The sequence below is a fragment of the Argiope bruennichi genome, chromosome 6 (assembly GCF_947563725.1).
Source record: "Argiope bruennichi chromosome 6, qqArgBrue1.1, whole genome shotgun sequence".
Lineage (NCBI taxonomy): Eukaryota > Metazoa > Arthropoda > Arachnida > Araneae > Araneidae > Argiope > Argiope bruennichi.
Genome location: NC_079156.1, coordinates 78,253,524 through 78,277,172, shown reverse-complemented (window position 1 = coordinate 78,277,172; position 23,649 = coordinate 78,253,524). Strand labels below are relative to the sequence as shown.

At 28.2% G+C, this 23,649-nt stretch overlaps 1 protein-coding gene across 1 annotated transcript in view; it reads right to left on the bottom strand.

Moving 5' to 3' along the window:
• Positions 1-3,022: 3,022 nt before the first annotated feature.
• The window catches only part of LOC129972490 (uncharacterized), a 190,098-nt gene continuing 169,471 nt past the window's right edge, over positions 3,023-23,649 (bottom strand). The window contains exon 3 of the mRNA XM_056086636.1: positions 3,023-3,085. Coding sequence (XP_055942611.1) covers positions 3,033-3,085 — 53 coding nt within the window. The 3' untranslated portion in view covers positions 3,023-3,032. The remainder of the gene's footprint in view (positions 3,086-23,649) is intronic.

The window sequence follows — 23,649 nt, the reverse complement described above, 5'->3', positions numbered from 1 at the left end:
ATAACTTCCGGATTATTTTGTATTGCTCTTCCAAACATCTCTTTATCAAATCAAGAGTTCATCAATTTTAATGTAGTTAGTGCCATCAGTTTACATCATTGGTTTCTACCATTAACACTTCTCAATTTCAACTTTTAGAGCTTTTTTTAAATCATCAGTTTTAACGTTTTTAGTGTCATTAGTTTACATCGTTGGTTTCTACCATTAACACTTCTCAATTTCAACTTTTAGGGCTTTTTTTAAATCATCAGTTTTAATGTTGTTAGTGTCATCAGTTTACATCGTTGGTTTCTACCATTAACACTTCTCAATTTCAACTTTTAGAGCTTTTTTTTAAATCATCAGTTTTAATGTTGTTAGTGTCACCAGCTTACATCGTTGATTTCTACCATTAACACTTCACAGTTTTAACTTTTAGAGCTTTTTTTAAATCACCAGTTTTAATGTTGTTAGTGTCATCAGTTTACATCGTTGGTTTCTAGCATTAACACTTCTCAATTTTAACTTTTAGAGCTTTTTTTAGTTCATCATATCTATCAATGAAGTGAATGCGACTTTTTTCAAAGCAGTTAAATCCCTGTTATGATGCAAAAATGATTTATCTAAGGAAGGAAAATATTGTAAAATTCTTTAAAATTTTCTTACTGATACTGACACTGGTCTGACATAAATATGACTTTCAATTTGTATCTCATACCCTTCTGAAAATATAAGAAGACATTTGAAGGAATTTCCTACAGATACTGACACTGGTCTAGCATGAATATGACTTTCAATTTGTATCTCACACCCTTCTGAAAATATATGAAGGCATTTGAAGGAATTTCCTACAGATACTGACACTGGTCTAGCATGAATATGACTTTCAATTTGTATCTCACACCCTTCTGAAAATATATGAAGGCATTTGAAGGAATTTCCTACTGATACTGACACTGGTCTAGCATAAATATGATTTCAATTTATATCTCACACCCTTCTGAAAATATAAGAAGGCATTTGAAGGAATTTCCTACTGATACTGACACTGGTCTAGCATAAATATGACTTTCAATTTGTATCTCACACCCTTCTGAAAATATAAGAAGGCATTTGAAGGAATTTCCTACTGATACTGACATTGGTATACAATAAATATGACTTTCAGTTTGTATCTCACATCCTTCTGAAAATATATGAAGGCATTTATTTTTTCTCGTGATAGCTCCAAAGAAACTTCAAAAACGCAAGCTTCATTTACACTTTCTTATTCGTTTCTTTTACGATAAATAAAAAATAAAAATTATATTTTTACTAAGGACTACTGTATTCCTACGATGATACGGTATCTTCTGCTTAATCTCATCATTTCGGACATGAAGAAATTTGATAACTTTCACCAATTAATAACAACAACAAAATTTCTTGGAATTGAACTATATTTTAAAACATCAAATGGGAAAAAAAGAGTATCTATAATTCAAAAGTAACAACTAAAGTAGACATTAATTGTTTCACGAACAAATATTATTTGTAATTTCACGTACATATACTATTTGTACTCTTATTATATTTTAACATTTCTTGAACGCTAAATATCAAGTTATCATTTTTTTTTTCGATGTCTGTTGAAATATTCTCTTCAACCGTCATCCCCGTTGGAATCGTCTATGTTCATTCCTTGCTTTGACTACAAAAAATTCTTGATTTATCAAAATCTTAAAAACGTGTGTCATTTTTATGAAATTTTTAAATCCGCCGCAGCATATCGCTGACTCATTTTTGATAAACTTTCATACCTGCTAAGAAGTACAATTTCGTCTGTAACATTCAAATCAATTCGTTTTTTTATTCGCTTTGATTTCATAATTCATCACAGGTAACAATGTTTTATGGTAGCTCGACAGATTTCAAGCCAGACTTAGATACTTATTTGTTCATTTAAACCGATCCAGATAGCTTTAGCTCAGAAAAAAGAATGTTATCTCTTCCCCATGGGAAAAACGACTCCCCGACATTTCCTTAAAAATGAAGTAAGAAATTCCATGAGCATCAGTTTTTAATGGTGATTGAAAATGAAAGATCTGTTAATTCTCTGTTTCAAATCTGATAACATTAAAGATCACACGAAACAATTATTTTTTATACACTTTTGAGTACATCAGTTTAGGAACAGAGGACTGGTATTATAAAGCGAATGATAAAATCAGCCGCGTTCATATTAAGCGGCCACCAGTGTATATGCAGAAGACATTCACAGTAAATTGCACAATAAAAAAACTTTCTGTGCAGAAATTTATAGAAACTGTATGGTATCAATGGTGATTGCTTTGATAGTCCCATCAATTTTCATTTAATTTAAAATTTTTCACATAATAATTGTAAACTTCTAAATTAATTTTAAGTATATCTTTTTCGCTGCTATAGTTTCACAATTAAAATGTCACTTAAGGTTTGATTTAAGATTTATTTTTACTGAAATACCTCACAAATATAGCTGAGAACAACCTGGAGTAGCCCAAAGGAAAAAGAAAAATATACTTTAGAATTTTTTTCTATTGCAGCGATAAAAATATTCATTTCTAGAAATCAAGCCTTGAGCACTGATTGTACTAATGAGCTTTATTAAGTAACTTTCCTGTTTTTTCTTCGGAATTGCTCAAGTATAACCTTTTTATCCTCTTAAGAAATTTTGGAGTAACATTTTATTTTGTACCTTCAAAGAAAAGCTGATCAAGACAAATAAGTTTTCTAAAACTACAGAATTTACAAAAAAAAAAAAAAAAAAAAAAAAAAAAAAAAAAAAGGAAGTAAATGTCAGAAAATTCACAACTTTAATTGTGTAAAAACATAAAACAAGCAAGATAAGTAAAAACATGATTTAGTCTCAGAGAAACGAAAAACCCTAAACTGTGTCACTTATTTACTTCTAAGAAGGAATTACATCAACAACAATTCAATTTTGCATATTCCTTTTCATTCAAACAAATATTTTGAATTTTTTATCATATTTTTTTTATCGTCTGCTACCTTTCTTCCTTCTTATATTCTCTTTAGTCGCCTAAACACGTCTTAATATCCACCTTCGGTTTTGTCATTGCTGGTCCTGATTAAAACAATAAAAAAAAAAACATGTACAAGGCATAAAAATGGAGGAAAACAAAACATTAGAAGTACACAAGCCTATTATATAACAAGATCTGTTGTTATATAGCAAAAACAGCTGTCAAAGAAATTAGGTGTCATTGACTTAAAAGAGTTATGAAAAAATGGCTATTTTCAAGGATAAATCCTAGACTATCAATAATTTGGCTATATTGTTTGTCTCTCTATTAAGAATCGATTTATACAAAACAGTTCACTGCCTATGAGATTTCTGAAACATCTAGCTCAAAAACATAGCAATACAGGTTCTTTTAACTTGCATTTTTCTTTATTATATAAGTATAACCCCCAGGGGCACCTCAAAAAGAGGATCAGATGCTTCCGGTATGGTGGCTGGATCTCGCCAGCCTGGAGGGTACACAAAAAGGTGGTTGATCTGACTCCTCCCATCGATGACGGGACGTACTTCCTTTGGGAAGGGTTATACCGTGGCCGGTGATGACCCTTAGGACTCAACCACAGTTCCCGCCAGTGTTGCTGTTGCGGCGGTACAGTCATTCAGTATTATTTATCCGTGTGCCTTCGAGCGGGTCGGAGAATCAGTGATATAACTTATTATATAAGTACATTTAAGTTAATTGTACTTATATATATTAGTTGTGTTGTAAATGTTTTCTTTATCATATAAGTATACTTAACTTAAGTGTACTTATATAATAATGAAAAATGCAAGTTAAAAAGAACTTGGATTGCTGTGTTTTTGGAATTTAGTTAAATGTCTCAGAAAAGCTATAGAAATGAGAAAATTTCTAGTATTATTTTAATGAAAATCCGTCCGATACGTTATAACTTTCACTTGACACATTCTATTTTCCACCAAAAAATATGATATAATAATTTTAATGATTCTAATAGTTAAATCATTAATAGTTTTAATGATTTCAGAGTTTATTATGTTAGAAAAATTTCATAATAATTTTAAAACAATTAAACAATTTTTCTACTACATCTAAACTGATCGAAAGCTAATAGTTATAAGATTTGTTGCCAAATTCAGTTCGGAAGAATGGGAAAATTAATCAGGGAATAGAAACAATGAAATTCGTTCACAGCAATACATGTCTTTGGTATCAGTTGATTCACCAGGGATACTGCTCATATTTAATGGCGGTTAAATCGTTTAGATATATTTTCATGCCCATGATTCCATAACATTGTCAGGCAATGGAACCTTGTTGTTTTATTCGTCTTATTTAAGTTCTGAACATGAATTTAATTGAACTTTGCACAGGAACTTTTCTAATGGAGACCAGTTCGATGGAATTGTAGCGCTATTAAAAACGTAAATGTGCGATTCGTCAATCGTCTTAATTTCGAGGTATTGTAACTTCCTTCCTTTTTTTTTTTTTTTTTTTTTTTTTTTTGTCTTTTAAACTGCACAAATATTAAGCAGATTCCTTTTTTCTTTAGCTAGATGCAATAGAAGAAATTCTCGAGATTCAATATCTGATGAAGCAATGAAAATAATTTAATTTTCAGGGCAACAATGCATTGTATTGTTCGAAATAAAAAACAATATTTTAGAAAAATGCGAACATTCAAGAAAGATTTGTACGACTATTAAATTAATATCATTAAGTAGACAATTTTTTAAATTTTGAAAGGATCAAAATTTTCTTTTTTGTGTGTATATGTGTGATTGTATCTTCCAGAATTTATCGATGTGGCGAGAAAACAAATATTTCGCTTAATTTTTAATTAATTAAATTTTAATTGAAATCAAACAGCTCCAAGGTATATATGTGCCAAATTTGATAGCCATAGATAAAATTTTATGACCTATGGACACATATGGCAATAGACACATCCACATACAATTTTGTTTATTATTAGCAGAGATTATTATTGCCAATATATTATACTTTTTCATTTGTCTTAAATTGTTATTTAAAAGGATAAATTAAAAATCATGCGATACAAACATACATTTTGAATATCATATTTTTTGAATAATTAATAATTATAAAAAAAACAAAGATGCATGTTTTCATCTATTATTAATTAATAATTATTATCCATTATCTATAATTATTAACAATTATTATTACGCCATCTATTTTATTTATTAGTAACGGAATAAATAATATATTACTAAATTACATATTCAGAATAGAAGAAAACTAAATTTTCTTTATAGATAAGATACTTATAAAAGAAAGAAAAAAATTAAAGGAAATTTGAGTTTGCAATCCGAAGCATCGCAATATGATAATGCTTTAGGCTTCATTTTTCAGGCATGTCTTTATCAACCGTTTTATTCCAGTTGCAAGCCATTTTTAAATGATGTAACTTACAAAAAATAATGCCAACTTTTATCATGATAGAAACATTCAATATTTCGAAATACGTTAAAGCTTTCATTAAAAATAAATAGAAAAAATCTTCGACTTATTTTTGCTTAATCATATGAGGCTTATTAAAAAATTGATGTTGAAAGCTCATAATCTAGCTATTTTGCGGCAAGAATTTATATAAAAATTTAGCGGCAGCAGTCTCTCAAAAATTCTCTGTGGTAAAAATGTTATCTCCTACATACACATAAAATTGTGGGCCTTAAGTAAGATCGCGAATCATTTGATGGCGTTGATGAACAATAATTACAAAGATATATCCGTCTTGTTAATATAACATTTTTACCGAATCTCACGAGCGATTCTTGACGATTTTTTATAGATCTTTTTTGGCGAGATCTTTTCATAATAAAAAAAAAATTCAAGAACGAGATTTTGATAAATCTTCACGTTTCAGAGATTTGTGAGTCCGAAAAGCACATTTTTGACATTTGCCTGTCTATCATTCAATAAACGTGATACTTCAAAACGTTTTAACTAAACGGCTGAAATTGTGTACATGGAATTACTGTCAAATTTTGAATCAAATCAGGTCACAGCAAGTCTGTCTGTCTGGCTGTTCGAAGACAAATGAACTCGATAACTACAAAACGCAAAGAGCGAGAAAGAAATATTTGATACGCAGGTTAAACATTTAAAATATAGATAGCTAACAAATTCGTCAAATGTTTGATCATTGGTCGGTCTGTACTGCATGTAAACGCAATGACTTATAAATGCAATAACTCAAATCTATGGAATTCAAATAGTAACTTGTGACTTTAACTGTTTTTTTTTTTTTTTTGCGTCAAATTTTAGTGTTATTCGGCAAGCAAAAAGGCATCCAAAATACCTATTATCACGATAAATTCAACAAAAATGCTAACTTCAAGTCAAAAATCTATACTTTGTAATTATAGCTCACCAAAGCCATGCAAAGTGTTCGCGGCCTTATCAAAGGTCCTTAATTTTGGGTAGGGTGGGGAATAACATCTTTATTTGATAGTATGCTAGACCATTTTCGATATTTTTTTTTGGCAATTAATTTCTGAAATGTGGCTAATAATTCCGAAAAATTAAATCTGTGCTTTAGTCATGTTTTCCCCAACAGATTAAAGCTAAAATTTGATTCAAAACTACAGTTATGAATGCGAAATCACACATCAAATTTCAGATACTTAAGTTATCATGTTTTAATGTTATTAACTTTGCATGCCAGTGAAAGTGAACACCAATAACGGTCAATCTTTGAACTGCTTTAGTTCCAAATTTGACATTGCGTTTCTTAAATTTGTGTACTGAATTTTATTCATCTAGCTCTCTATGTTTTATAATTATCGTATTAACTCATACTCGAACATTCAAGGTGACAAACTCTCTCTGCATGGCTTTCGCTCAAAATTTTATAGAAATTTACGAATTTTTTTGCAAAGATCATATATTGAATTTCATCTAATTCAAAGTGCTATTAAGTTATCGTTCTCTCAGACAGAGATACATAAACTAGACAGACATAATACAAAAAATATGTTTTTCAATCTCAAGGAAGTCCGAAACGTGGACATTCGTCAAAATCTCGAGAGTTCGGATTTTTTTAATGGTTACAATTCTTTATGCTTCGTATACAAGAAAGTGAAAATCACTGCGTGCAAAAAAATCACTGCGTGCTTTATACAAAACTGCATTTTAAACTTATTTTGAAAAATACAGAAAAATTAATAAAAATTGCGTGGAAATAACATTGATATATCTAAAAAATGATGTTTCTTTTTTGTTTTAAAGTATTGGGAAAAAGATTGTTACTCTGTAATATGAGTTCCCAATCTGTCTATTGAGGAGAAAATTGATCTTAATTTTTTTCTAAAAGATCTATTAATTTTTGAATTGAGATGAATTTAAAATTTTGAAAACTATTTCTTGCTGAGTAGCTTCTGTCTTAGAAATAATTATGTTCCATATTTGGTAGCTAAAATCCAAATGATGAAGAGTGTTTCGCACGATTTTTTCCATCATGCATAGGGAAATTTATGCTTAGTAACTATTCTATAAACTTTCTCATATTAAAATCCTATAAAAAATAATTCTTTAGTTCGAAAGTTGAAAAGACTGCTAATTAAATTTTCAGGTATTTTTTTAAATCACATTTCTGCCTGAAACACATCTACTTCTTTTATTTACAAAATACTGAGCACTTTCCAATACGTAACTATTTTGGAAGTTCAAATCAAAGATTTCCACATTTTAAAATATTTACCCATTGAATTTGCCCATTTCCTAAGGGCCAGATTATATTTCAGTTCATTAATAACATTTTGAGTGCTATTTCTTATAAGTATCACTATAATCAACTTTCTCACCACTTTGTTGTATTAATAGAAATATAAATCATACGATTTTTTTTTCTATTGCCACAGAAAGAAAGATGTAATTCCGAAACATTCAAAATCACTTTTTCTTTCTCTAATATTTCACCCCCATGTTCAATCTTGGATCATTCTTTTCAAAAAATGTGCGATTTTTTTTCAAGGTCTAATTAGTTTTTCTAACATAACGTGGAAAACTATTATAATATGATAAAGTCTATAGATTAGCATATGATCTGAAATTGCGCCATACGTAATGCCACATTCATAATCAAAAATTCGAAGAAAATGCTTTACAGAGTAGAGCATTGGATCTAGAGCTACGAATTTAACATGTAATTGCTTCTTGAGAAGTAGGAGCTTACTAAAAAGGTTTGATTCTAAATTTTAATCAAAAATAATAGAAAGATTCAAATTTATTTTTTCTCTCAGTAATATCAGCTTATATCATCCATAAAAGGAATATACATCACTTAAAAATTAATAAAAATATAGCATTTCAGATATTAATTTTATTTATTTTTTCCTCTCATTTTAACGCAGTTTAAGGCTATTTTTTAATTATGTTTTATAACAGTACTTTTCATATTTTTAGTAAGCGCGGTTATATCTTAACACGTTGCAATGATGTTAAAATATTTTTCTTTGTATGAAATCGCTGCTCATTATTTAAAGCAATTTGTTTAAAAAAAAATAAAGATACGCGAATGACACTTAAAATATCAACAGGTTACCATATTTTGCTCGGGAGATTCATATCTTCTTTAGAACTTTTAGAACAAATTCACAATAATGATGTATATTCATTATAATATTTCATTATAAGCTATTACGAGCCTATTTTTAAGGTTAAAACGATAAATATGTTTATCTTATTGTAATCAAAAAGATCCGCAATGCTGAATTTAAAATACGTATATAGTAAATATCATCTGTAAACTTCTATCAAATTTTTTTCTCATTTTCTGTATTAAGATCTGGCAACTGATAGGAACTTATTTCATTTTATCGTCTGAAACTAAATTTATTTGACTTGCACTCTGTTGATTTTTCGAAATGCCGAATGTTATAGAACAAAGAACATGCATTAAAGTTGCTATGAAAGTTTTGGTTAAAAAAAACATTTAAAATGTTGCAAAAAGCTTTGGAAGATGACAGTTTAACAAAAACAACAGTGTTTGATTGGTATAAAAAGTTTAAAGATAGTCGTAAAAGAACCACGATCTGATAGTCCATACATCAAGATTAATCATTTACATGAAGCCATTCATTGAAAACGGCTTGAAAGGTGTCCGAAAAACTTCATGGAATTTTGCACCTCTATAATGCATTTTCTTACCAGTGCAACTATTATTCGTAATTTTTTAACCAAATATCCAACAAATACAGCTCTATAAATTCCAAACTTTATTTGATATGTCATCGTGTGACTACTGTTTTTCTTATTTCCATGGTTGAAACAACCTCTTCGTGGTCACTGATTCAAATCCATTAATACAATAAAAAGTTTCTTTTTACAAACTCTGAAGGGGATTTTAAAAAAAAAACTATTTAATGCATGCTTAGATTATCGCAAAAAAACATTAGCAAAAATGCACTGTGATCTCAGAAGATTACTTCAAAGAAGGTACAATAAATTCTGAATATCCTTTATTCTTATTACCATTCTATGTACTTTTTTTTTTTTTTATCTCAGTAGCATTTAACTTTCAATTTATTCAGAAATCAAAGTGAATTTAATGCCAATTTCCGAATTTTTCAAAACATATAATGTAAAAATGATATTTCTTTTATCCTTTTTTAAAAAAATAACTTCTTTTCTTTAATTGACAGTAAAAACTGAAGAAAGTGATTTAAAAACCAAGCTTTTTTTGAATTTCATGTTCAAAGTATAAATAGAAAAGTAATTGATTAATTCTTCGAAAGCCGTTTCACAAGACTTATTTCAGTGGATAAAAGCATATGCACGCAAAATTTAATAAGACTTTTCTTATAAAAAATGGCAACAACAACAACAACAAAAAATGAAATATTTAGAAACAAAAACATTCTTGGATTTTTTTAGATATTAAAATTTTTATATTAGGTGAATTGATTAGTATTTCAACTTAAATAATTTACGAAAAAAATTATTTGGATTAAAGTTTAAATATTTGGAAATTTAAGAATAGGACTTCATCTGCATATGTATAATAAGATATTTTAGAGATATTAAAAAAAGTTTTTAGAGCAAATCTCTTAGGATTTGTTTTTTACTTTTTATTAAGGATTCTTCAGTCACTTTAAATATTATAGTGACAAATAAACTAACGTTCATTTTTATATGAAATTGCTTTAAGGAATTCTGTAATTTGCAGTCGGAAACGTAAAAATGAAAAAAAAAATGCAATTTAATTTGCAAATTTTTTCAAAGAAATTGTTTTTGCTATCTTATAAAACGGAGACAATTTATATAAATTATGTAAGTCTCTTTCGTCACTCATTACAATGTTGACTATTTAGATGATATGCATTTTCAAGGTAACATCACTTTCATGAATTTCAAATTATTTTATATTCCTCCAAACTTGTTTTTAAATATCATTATAAAAAACACAATTTTCTGTGAAACAAATAAGAAATATACAATCTAATTTAAACAAACTAAAATTATGCACCTTATTAGATTCTATTTAGAAAAAAAAGCCGGGGTTTTAAATTAATAAATATTATATTTGAAGTAAAAAATAGAATTTTATTAAAGCGTATGATTTCGAAAACTTTACGTATTCTTATTTAATCTTTGACTTAGTTTCATTATTAAAAATTATATTATTTCATGATTAAAAATAAATATTATGTAATCTTGAAATCATTTTTTTTTATTCTCAAATTCATTACCTGATTGCGTTACCGATATAGAATCCAAATTGCAATGAACCACTAGAAAAATTGATAATTAAATTTTAAAAATATTAAAATAGAATAGTGTCATCGTGGACCTAAAAGTTTTTTTTTATTCTATCCTGTCATGAGATGAGTGAAAAATAAATTGCAAAATTCGAGAGAATGCGCAAAAATTAATTACAAAAAAAAAAAAAAACCAGAGAGAAACTAATTTTATTTCGCTTGACTCTCAGAATTTTTCACCAGAGGGGGGTGCCAGCTAAGGTGTCGTCCTCGTCACCTGACCTCGGTTCAAAATTAAGAGGTCCGTCCCAAAATACTTTAGGTTTTGTTGCTTCAAACGGGACGTTAATATAACTAAACTAAACTCAGTATTTTTCAGTTTTATTAGATATTGCTTAAAAATAGTAATGCTATTTATGGAGCCGCATTTGTGATACTAATTGTAATTTATTGTCTCAGTCACAGGAAGCAATGCTCGTTGTCGCTATGTTACCGAGCCAGCAACAGATATTCTACCATCGAGCTGTGACTCCCTCTCCCTCTTTTTTTTACTTTCTAATATACGAAGTATAGATAAAAGTTTTGTAATCACCAAAAGATTCCATGGAGATTTTGCCAAATCTCCACGTTTCTCCTGAATCCAAAAAAAAACAAACATAATGTTTGTAAACACGATAACTTAAAAAAAAAAAAAAAAATTAAATTAAATAAAAATTCTTCGAGGATGAAATTCGATGCACGAATTTACAACCGACTTCGTAAATTTCTGTCAAATTTTGGAGGAAATCCATTCTTAGGAAGTTTGTCTGTCTGACAGTACGAGTACGACTGAACGCGAGAATTACAAAATATTAAGATCTAGCTAGATAAAATATCGAACACGGGTTTTGTATCTAAAATAACCGATTCTTATCAAATTATGAACATGATTTGTCAAACGCATGACCGTCTTCCGGGATATACTTCGTATTATATAAAAAATTTAGAACTTTTTCTCCTCAAATTTCAACTTTCAACAACTAAAAAATATGGTAACAGAAAAATAATGAATTATTTTCAAATATCTCATAAACTGTTTCTTACACTAAAATTTATAATCTAATAAAATCCTTATGGATACCTTTTATATTTCCAAAACACATTTATTATTCAATTAATTTTTAAATGTCCTTGTTTCTTCTCATAAAAAATAAATATAAATGCAATTTGTGAGAAAAACCATAAGATTTAATTTTTTCATATATATAGCACTGCTTTGAGAGATTGAGTTTTTCAAAAAGCAATCAAAATAAAGGTTAAAAAATTCGAAATCAAGATTTATAATTTTCAAAAAGGATTTTCAGAAGCAATAGTAATGTTATTCAGCCAACTGATCGCATTCTGTAAAAGGCTGCTATATTTTTATTTAACAAAAAAAAAAAAAAAAAAAAAAAAAAAATGCGCATTGTCTTTCAACTTCAACAGCAAGAGCCACATGAATTTTTTAAAATTATGTTGTACGTACGTAAAAACTTCAGCAAAAAAGAAATCCTAATATGCTGTGATCCCCAAAAGTGATCGAATACTTTTAGAATGTAAAGAAAAAGCATTGTAACCTGAAATTGAAGTTCATTTTCTTATAATCTGCATATCGGTTTTTAAAAGATTTTTTTTTAAGAAATAAAAATGAAGATGCAAGGAGCCAGAGATCAAAAGCGTCACAAAAGTTACTGCACATCGGAAAATGTCCGAATAAATTCATAAATAAAATGATCGTCAGACATTGTTTTTTTTTTTTTGTATTTTGATGATACTTAAATTATTTTTATTTTGATCTTTATTTGCTTATTGCTCTCTGTTCTTTTATAACTTTAAAATGATTCGGAGTCATAAGGAAACATTAAAAAGTATGGTGGCAACCTGGCATAGGGATAGCGCGTCTTCCCCGTGATCTGGGCTCCCGGGTTCGAGTCGCGGTTCAGGCATGGTTATTCTATTTGCAAAAAGGGGTGTGAAAGCGAATGTGACGCGTGAAGTAGCTAAGTCGTATTCTTAGCCCTAGATGGCGCTACTGAAAAAGCAAGAGACGCTCACGCGGCTAAAATCGCTGACAGATCTGTCAGTGGACTTGTAAAGTGCCCTAAGTATAAACAGCAGTCGAAAAATGATTACTTTTCATCGTATTAATGGTACATAAATTCAGACTAAGCCCTAAATTTTTAAATATATATAATCATTTAAAGAATAAAATTGAATAGGAAAAAGTATTTTCTTCTTTATTTTACCTTCAAATTTTCGATGAAGACTCAGATTAGCTGGATTGCATGGACAAAGAAAATTTTTGTTGGTGCGAGGAGTGAATGAAAGAAAGCAATTGACTTCCTTCACGAAAGTAACGATAAATAAATCCGAAATTTATTGCAATTATGCCTTATTTGCAGATGAAAGCAAATTTAATGTTTTTGATTCTATAATAAACATTAAATTATAATCCCAAGAGCGTAATTAATTCACATAACTTTGTTACAACAGTAAAGTATAGCGATGGAGATATACTCATGTGGAAGCACATCAAAACTAGATAATTTTATATTTATATAGAAAATAGTCAATCTTTCTCTTTATTTAAGTATTTTAAAAGATAGTTTAAAATCCCCATTCCAAAAATTTGGTATTAGAAACAACTTTTTTATTTTATCAGGATCACAAGCATACTACTTTCTGCGTTTAGCTCTGGTGTCTCTATAAATGTCTTCAAGAATCTAAAAATACCTCTTCAGTCTCCGAATTTAAACCAAATCGAAGATATTTGGAATGATTTGGAGATTGAGTGCGAAGATACAATATTAATACGAAAACCAAACTAAGAACGGCATTGACGAAATAATGGAGAAATATTGATGCAAAAATTATGGAACAAAACTAGTACATTTTATGTCCAGACATTTAATGTTATTGTGGATATCAGAGAATATCTTACTAGATATTAACTATCGAAATATCACAATGTTTATTAATTTGTGAGGATTCCTTTAAAGTGTATAAAGACTTTTGTAAAATGCCTTTTTTATAAAGATTTTTTTACAAAAAAAAAAAAAAAAAAAAAAAAAACTTTGTACTCACTCAAAATGATTAATGCAGTTTTGTTAAAGAAATATTTATAGATATCATTACAAAATTCTCATTCCGAAACACTATTTAGTATTGGATAGAGCAGCATTTCATTAAAATTTATATGTGTACATAACTTTTGAAAGCCCCTGCTACTCGCATTTCACCTCGTGAAGAATAAAATTAGAATTAGATATTTTTTATTTTATTTTTGACGAATGTTAACATTAATTAGTTTTTAAATCCAAAATTTGAGCATCTAATCGTTTATTTCTGTAATGAAAATAAAATAGAATAACTTTTACACACTATTTAATAGGTAAAATCTTCCTTCGATGGGAAAGCTTAAATAAATGAGGAAATTTATGAAATCAAAATGTAAAATCCCATGGAAAGACGGTACAAAGTTATCAGGAGTAGAATATTTAGCTATTTAATAATTCGTGCAGTTATGGAAAATTTCAGAATTATTATCATATGACAACTTAATATTGTTTTGGAAATGTGGTTTGTGATGTTGAAAGAAATTGACCAAATATAAATATAAATATTGCTACATTAAAAAAAATAAAACTTCTATGATTACTTCCTTACTTTAAAAATGATTAGATGCACATAGTGGAAAATTTAACAGTTTTAAGAAACCTAGTTTAATAAATAAAAGAAGTAAACTTTTATTGGCAGCATTATGCAAAAATGATCAGCTTCAGAAAATTCCAAAAGCTGCATGTGCTGTTGTTCTTTTAGTTATATTATTTTTTAATCTTCATCTTTGAAGCAAGAATGTGTGTGTGGGAGGGGGGGGGTGGTATTTTTTGAATTATTTTATATTTTAAAGTATTTTTTTTAATTGTATTTTCGTTGTGACTTTATGAAGTCCATGCATCATAAGAAACTATTAATCGAAAAACTGCAAACACGAAGAAGAGAAGCTTTTCAAAAGTAGAGACAAAGTACTGAAGACAAAGAAAAACAGTGAGCTGCTGAACAAAGATATAAAATGAAAAAACGAAAATGAGTTGGTTAGTGAGAAAAAATTCAACTTCAGAAATTATTAAAACAAAAATAAAATAGAAATAGAAATCCAAGTTGGACACAATCAAAATATGTGCATGAATTCCTATACAACGATAACATAGAAAATGAAAAAAATATAAAACATTTTACGAGTTCAAAACTTTTACGTTTAGATTACGAATCAGAACTTTCAACTATTACATCTTATAGAATTAATGTGTATCATTTTACAGAAAGGCTGTGAGATGAAGTTGAATCTAATTTTCTTTCCAGAATATTACAGACGATTCGATTCATTGATTTTTATCACCGATTATAGTTTAAAAAATACATTGTAAGTCAGTAATTGTAAAACAAAATAAAAATATCATCGAATGTCTCCTCAATACCATCTTTCCTCTTCAAGTGGATGGAAATTAGTTTAACTCTTCATATATAGTAATATTTTCTCTAAGAAAACTTCACCATTAGCAACATGTTATAAATTCAAATATTCTAAAAACATTCTCACATTATAAATTTGCGACAGCATATTTAATTTACTTATTTACTTATCTCGTAATAAACTAATATATGACGGCAAATGATTTCCATGCATTTTCTCATTGTCACACAATTTAAAGCAAACGACTTGTTTATTCACCTAAATGATTTAAACTAATTATTTAACTGCAAGCAATTTATTTTGTTATTTTTTTTATGTAAATTTTTTTTTTTAACTTACGAGTGGCATTAGTACAAAATTTATAATATTATTGTGATTATTATTTTTTTCCCCTTACTTCCTTTTTTTTTTTTTTTTTTTTTTTTTTTTTTTGTGAAAAGTACGAAGGAATTGTAATAATTGTGAAGCACAACTGGAAAAACATTCTCGTACATTCACAAAAAAAAAAAAAAAAAAAAAAAAAAAATGGTGCAAGACTGATAAAAAGTTCCAAAATTCATCAACAAGAAGTTTTTATTATTTTAAAACTTATAGATATTCTTTCCCATGCGGACGGGCATTTCAAATTAATAAGATTTAAAACTTCTTATATATAAAAAAATGTTGAAAGGAAGAAGCCGTACTGCTTATCTCGGATAAGTTCATATTTCAATAATTTGGCTTACAATTTTTTTCAAAAACTGCAAAATATTTTCTTATTCATTTTCAATGCTTATTTACCATTGTCGTTTTTTGTTCTAGCTTCGAAATTTTTTTTAAAAATACATACAATACGCTTTTATTGAAAAAACATAAATTCTGATTAGAATATATACAAATTTTGAAGATTTTAACGCCATTTTTAATCCAATTACTAAATAAAGTTTAAAATGGAATTAACTAAATCCTTGAAGGGAAAAACTCTAAACTTATCATCCATTCGTGAGACATTACAATGGTATATTAGAGTAAGAATAATGAGTGTAACTATAGGATTATTTTATTTTTATCAATTAATTAATTGACATTTTTCCGCTGTTGTCGCATTTTTTTTACCATTTATTAATCAAAACTATTTTCTTCAAAATTGAAATTAAATCATCACCTTTTCACCTGTGAAAGATAATTTATATTTTCATTTAAGTATTTTTCCAAAAGTGAATATATTAAAATCAAGATAAGAATTGTTTACTAAAATATAATAGAAATAATTAAAACTCCTTTTAGAATTGCTATCCAGTACTTTGTATCGAATCTTTTATTAAACCAATTGGAAGCAAAAGATAAAAATAGGTTTCAATGAATATATCGAGAAAAGCGATCAACGTAAATATATAAAATATCACCTTCCCCTCATTTTTTTTTAAAAAATAGTGTGTTTGTTTTATAACTTTATAAATGAGTGTTTTTATCATAACTATAAAAAAATTCGTGATAGTTTTTTTTTCTTTCTATCTTCTTTTCCACTTCTGTGATTTCAAAAATGGCAGATTTACGCACTGTGTTTAAAATAGTGTTTGGGAAAACTGAAATATCATTTAAAAGGTCATTTCAATATACAGGGAGACATTCTGCAAACAAAGAATAATTTTTAATTTACGGTAGAAGTATCTGTTGTAATAGCATACACTAAGCGTAAAAGAATGCAGCAAAACTAAATGAAATGTTCTTGAAAAGTAGTAAGGGAAAAAAGATTTTTTTTCCGAAACAAATGTACCGCTTTTTTTTTTGTTCAGTTCAATAACTTCCACGACTTACCCCCTTTGGGGTTCCTCGCTCTCCCTCTTTTCTTCTACATCGTCTTATTCAAAATACGCGCATGCGTACTAGCTTGAGAGGCAAACCATTTCCTCTCCCAAAATCGGGTTCCTTGCAGTGCTTCTCTTTAAAAATCATCCCCCCCCCCCACTTTCTCAAGCTTCTAGTTTGGAGGGTTCCTTTTCTCCCCAACTAAAACTGCTATTTAAGGTTAAAAACATTCGTTTTCATTATTTGTAACTATTTTATTCAGAAATGTTTATGAATTTATAAATATAAAAGAAGACATAACTTGTTTTCGTTTACATGTAGCAAAGGATGCGCAAAAAAAATATAGGTCAACTGATTGTGAATGCTACACAGAAAGAAAATAAATTAATCAACAACTCAAAACGTGACATTTTTTTAATGTTGTTACTTAATACTGTTTTCAGAAAAGATATTATTTACCTTGTTGTTATTGCTATAGATATTCGTTCTCACTTTTTATAAATTCACTGATTTTTGCTTTTAATTCTTCCTGTTTTGAATAGGTTCAGTTTTTACTATTGAATTTAGCAATATATTTCAATATTGTCTGCGTTTTAACAAAAACATAGAGCAGAGCGGATATATATTACAGATAACATTGCTTCTAGTTTAATCTTCACGTAATATTAAATTACAAAATTGGAAGCAACTTTTAAAAAGAAATTTTAAAAAGTAACCGTATATATTCAAATAATAATTTTTCCAAATGAAGAGTAAATTTATTAATATTTAAATACAATGCTTAATTACCTGAAATCCATGTACTTACTTTCATTCCGAAATAAAGATAAAGAAAAGGGCGAAAAGTCCGTTAAAAAATCATACTCTATTTAAAATCAAATTTGTAATTAATAAATATTTTTTTAATTCATCCCTATTTGTAGAAATGCGCATTTTTATTTAATTTTATAACTGTTTGCAATTAAAAATTATGATTCAAAAGTCTTGCATGAATTATTTTTAAATGATCCATTCTTGTTAAGTGTAAGAATGGAAAAAGAAAATTATTAATAAAAATTTACCATCCACACAGACATAAGACTGAATACATAATATTAAAAAAAATTAGAAAAACAATGATAGATGGAAAAAAGACGGTCAAATTTAGAAAATTCTGCTCTGAACAAATCTCTTGAAAAAAATTAAATAAATATAAGAGCATAAGAAGGAAGCCCATAAACAAAAGATTACTTAAATAAGAGAAAAATAAAACCTTTTCCCATAACCATAACAAAACCACAAACAAAAGATTACCTAAATAAGAAGAAAATGAAATATTTTTCTTTTAGTGTTAAAAAAAAGAAAAAAATATTTTAAACCGAAAAAATTAAATATAAAACGATACGATAAAAAAAATAAAGGCTAATTAATATCGTTTGCGGAACAGATATTACTTTAGATTCTGCTTTCATGAATGTAACATTAAAAATGTTGATTATTTTGATTGCACTGAAATGATTCTTCAGAATCTGTCAAGAAAATTTATTGAAATGTGTGCAATCTGGTACTAAACAATATGAGCAAAAAAAAAAAAAAAATACAAAGATCAATGAAGTTATTTTGTTTATTTACGTGTTACTGTTCATTCTCCAAGCCGATTTAATTTTCAACTTCATTTTACATCTTGCACGGGGATAAAGGCTTCATTACGTTTATCATAGGTGAACTACATTTCACGTGAACTGACTCTATTGCAATATTTTGTATCACTGGCCCATAGTTTTTCCCGATTACATTCCAAAATTAATGCATTGTGAATACATGCATAATACAAGGAATAAGTCACACAGAATAGACGCATATATGTAATGAGTATATATGTATATTAAATGATTATACAAAAAAAATATTTAGTAAAATTTAAACAATAATACATTGAACAATTCTTTTTAAAGAAATAAAATCTTAATGCATTTTGCAGTTAAATTTATTTAATAAATTACTTCTTTTAATTTTGTGATAGGTGTATTCAATATCGTTTTGAACATCGGATTATTTCGACTAATTAAAAAAAAAAACATCATTATCAACAACAACAAAAAATTCAGTTCTATTTTCCATGATTTAGTCAGAAGTTCCAGTTCATAACAAACTGAAAATATAATTAAATTTTCTAAAATTTACTGTATTTACTAAATTATCTTCATAAATTAACTGTCTTAATTTAATACAACAGTTTAAAACACAGCAAGGATCTGTTTTAAAATGTGGCATTGAAGGTTTTTTTTTTCTATATTTATTTTATACATTTAAACATGTTACGCTGTATTAGGCACTATACATTTTTCCAGCTGGAAGCACAAGGAGTTGGGCAAAAGGCAACTTCGAGTAACATTTTGTTACAGTTGGATAAATAAAAGAAATTTTCGGACCAAAAATCAATGTTTGAGTTTCATTAATCATGCAATAGAAGCGTCAAATATATGAGAATGAATTAAATATACCTTATACATTATTTAACACCTATGGTAATCAACAGCAACTTTATCAAGAAATAGCTCTTACAAAAAAAATGTTCATAAATTTATTTGTTCAGTTTAAAGGCGCAATAAAATATGCTACAGTTTATGATATTTATTAGAAAATAATTAAAATGAAATTCAATGTGTCATCCCAGTTTCGAATTTATTCACTTAAATGGTTACATTTCGTTTCCTGTTGTGTATCTAAAATTCCTAAAATGCTTCGAAGTTGCTAGATATCTTTTTATACAACCTTTAAAAAATCTTAGGAAATGTTATATCTCATAACATTAATTTGAATTAAATAAGTTCGTATTATTTCTGAAGCATTTAATTTCAAGTTTTTATGATTAGCTTACAATTTCTGTTCTACATTTTTATTCTCTTGTATTTAAAAATGTGTTATTTTGTAGTACATTTGCACATTTGAATAAATCTTTCCCTGTTATAAATCTTAATAATTTCGCATCAAATAACAGTATTCAGTTCAAGTAATCCATTTACTTGAAGGTTGTTTGTTTCTAGGAATGATTAATGTCCCGGAAATGTATGATTCTAGATCCAGTATTTAGAAAAGTTTTTATCTTATACATGGGGTGTTCAAATGAAAACGCACGAAACGACACTGTAGGTATAAATGAGGACTTTATTCAAAGTATGCACCATAGGCCTGAGCGCAACTATCCCATTGATTAGCGGACGGAAGGATTCCTTGTTCCCAGAATTCCTGTGGCCGTCATGAGACCCTGTCCTTCACAGTGTCCTTGAGTTCGCCGTCCGAGTTGAAGCGCTTCCCTTTCAGATGTTTTTTCAGGGGACCAAACACACGAAAATTGCAGGGTGACATGTCCATGCTGTAGGGCGGATGGTCGAACTTGGCTAGTTCTGCGTGTGTGACCCTGGAGACGTGTGGACGCGCGTTATGATGGAGCAGAGCCACACCCTCCGTGAGTAGCCCCGGTCTTTTGTACTTGATGGACCACTGGACGGCGCTCTTTAAAAGAGCCTCTGCTCTCTCCTGCGCGTATTCCGATTTATGCTGGAGGCCTTAATCGCATCCCTAGAATCTCTCTACGTTCTCCCATAATGACATAGGCAAATATGTTAACGGTTGCATTGTTACGACATTTCGCTTGAACCTTTCCACTTGAACACCCTTTGTATATCAACATTTTGATGAAGATGTAAGAAATTAGGGGGATAAGTGGGTTCTGGTTTTAGAAGATTATAGATTTATTCTTGGCTCGAGCATTATTGATAGCTACAATTATCTATTTCTAAATTATTGTTATATATCGAAGTATTCATTGGACTTTATCTTTAAAATTAAAATGTAAAAAATATAACTTTAGCATTTTTTAGACTTTATACTGAATAAATTTTTTTGATTTTAAAAGTTAATCCACCATATCAAAAGCTCATTATCTCAGTGAGGTATGCAAGTATCTTCCCACATGAAATTTAGAAATGGTGATGATGAATAATTTTTTTAAATATCTGGGACATTCTTTTATTATTTGATGGTATTATTTGAGAAATGACTTTAAAATATTTTTTTTAAGTAATATATCAATTGTAATTACAAGCAAGTTAGCTGAATTGCATTCTAGCGATGAATTCAGACATTCGTGCGAAATTGTAATCAGTAGTCGTTTCATCAGTAATAGTTTTTTTTTTTTTCTATTTGCGTGTATGTACATAAGCTCCCAAATATCATTGGTAAAAAGTAAAAAAAAAAAAAATCGGTACAAAAAAAATTACAATCATTTGCTACTTTTATTTTTATATGGAGGAGATATTTTAAATATTGTTCAACGATTATCTTTATATTTTTCGCAGAAAATATTCTATTGTATTTCTGTATGTATAACTGGTAAGCATTAGAAAATAACAAATGGAGTTTGAAAGCTCATTATTTTTTAACATAAAGGGATCAAAATCAATTTGAAATATTCCTTAACTGATAAATTTACCCCCCCCCCTCAACTGTTTAAAATACGATAAAATGCTTTAAAAAGAAAAATCGGATTGGAAACGTCATACGTGGTCGCTTAACAATGTGATGCATATTCTTTAAATTAGAATAATATGGGCCACTTTCATAGAATTTTATATTTACGTGAGTTTTGCAAACATTTTTGCAAAAATATTCGAAACCATCCGTTCTCTCTCTTTCTCTCTCTCTCTTGAGGCTCTGTGTCGAGTTTTGTCATCAGTGGTGTATTATCTAGTTTCTCAAGATCTTGTACCCAGTTGACAAGATTAGTTTTGAACACAAAGCAATAACTTTACGACTTTTAAACTTAATAAAATAAATCAGATTTTATTAAAAATTAGCTTTTCGTGCAATAATTTTTGATCATCCAATTCAGGGATGGCGAACCATTGGCACGCCACACAATATTTTGGGCACGCCGCCGATCAAAACGGTTTGCATGTGACTTCATTTGATAAACTGAGTTTGTCCGAATTCGATTGGATGGAAATTGAAGAATTTGAAATGCAATTGATTGATTTCCAGTCTAGTTCAATATGGATTCAAAAATTTATTGAAACAAAAAAAAAGTTGGAATTGATTAAATCAGAAAGATTAAGAAGCAACATAAGTAAAAATGCCCAGAAAGAAAATTTTGGTAACATGGTATTCGATTCAAACATTTAACAGTTTGAAGAAGCTGCCTCATGTTATTTAAAGCATATTTTCATCTATACCTGCAAGTCATTTTCTGAGATGAATAACATTAAAGACTCGCTGAGAAACCGTTTGGCAGATGATTCCAATTCAGCAAGCATTCTGCCAAAAGTAACATCTTACAATCCTAATATAAATTATTTGTCATCTAATCTACAATAACAGTAGTCACACTCATGTTACTTTAATTTGAATTACACGTAAAACATTTACTACTATAGAGAGCAAAATGTATTTTTTCGTAGTATATAAAGAATTTTGAGTATTTAGTTTTATTATCTTTCCAATAATCACAGGCCAAAATTATTTCACAGCACTTCTATACCTCACTGAACATTCTTTAGAAAAAATGGCACGTTGATCCAAAAAGGTTCGCCACCTCTAATCTAGTTTATTTAGTATTTTCATTGCAATTATTAAACAAGAATAGTCTGGATAGAATTATGCCTCATATACAAACAGCAAATTTTCATCTTTTTGTGAGTAGTATTTCTAATTAAGCGTGTTTGCTGATGTAATCATATTTTTGGACGGACAGTTTTGCCTTTATATAGTTTCAAAATTTACTTCAATCTTATTTTTTACAAACATAAATGGTTTGGTGGCCAGTATCCTAATTTTCCTGTCTTATCTTAGAACAAAATTTAGTTCAGATGTTTTGAAAGCATTTAATCATAGATAATCGGAATTCACCAAATTAAAATTTTATGTGGATAATAGAAGAAATTCCTAGATATAATCCTCAAATTCATCTTAGAATTTCTCTAGAAGAATAAGATGAATACATTGAGGGTAATTCAAGCAATATTAGAATTTGTTGAATTTCAAAAAAATTAGATTTTTTTTACTGTTTTTATTTGAAAAAAAAATTCTGCTATAGTAGGTCAATTAAATAATATCAAAAGATTTCTAACAATGAAATATTAATTGATATTGATTCAATGGGAATTTATAAAATCTTCGTCATAGATTATTTATAAAATGTAAGGAGTTAATTCTGAGCTTTCATGTTTCTAAAGATTTGTACAATTTTTATTTGTTGAATTTTCTAAGTAATCGCTATTAAGTACATAATTTTTATGCGCTGTCACCAGTTAAATTCTAAGCATTTTACTTTTGTTGTTAATAAATGTTTGTCTATAGGAATAGTGATTTATTAAGAATGATTATTTATTCTGTGTATCCAGACTAATTTTTCTGAAAAATTAAGTTAATTTGGTTTTAAAATTTTTTAAACCGAAATTAAAAGATTTAAGATTCTATTTATCAATAATATTGGATATATATTTTTAAAAATGTTAAAGCTTTTCATGGAAATATGTGAATAACAGAAAAATATTTCATGGTTTTTCAATTTAACGAAACTAAATTTAATCATATAAATGAAATCAAGAAAAAAAAAGTTATTTTCGAATTCCACAGTTACAATCAAATCATTTTTATTCAAATG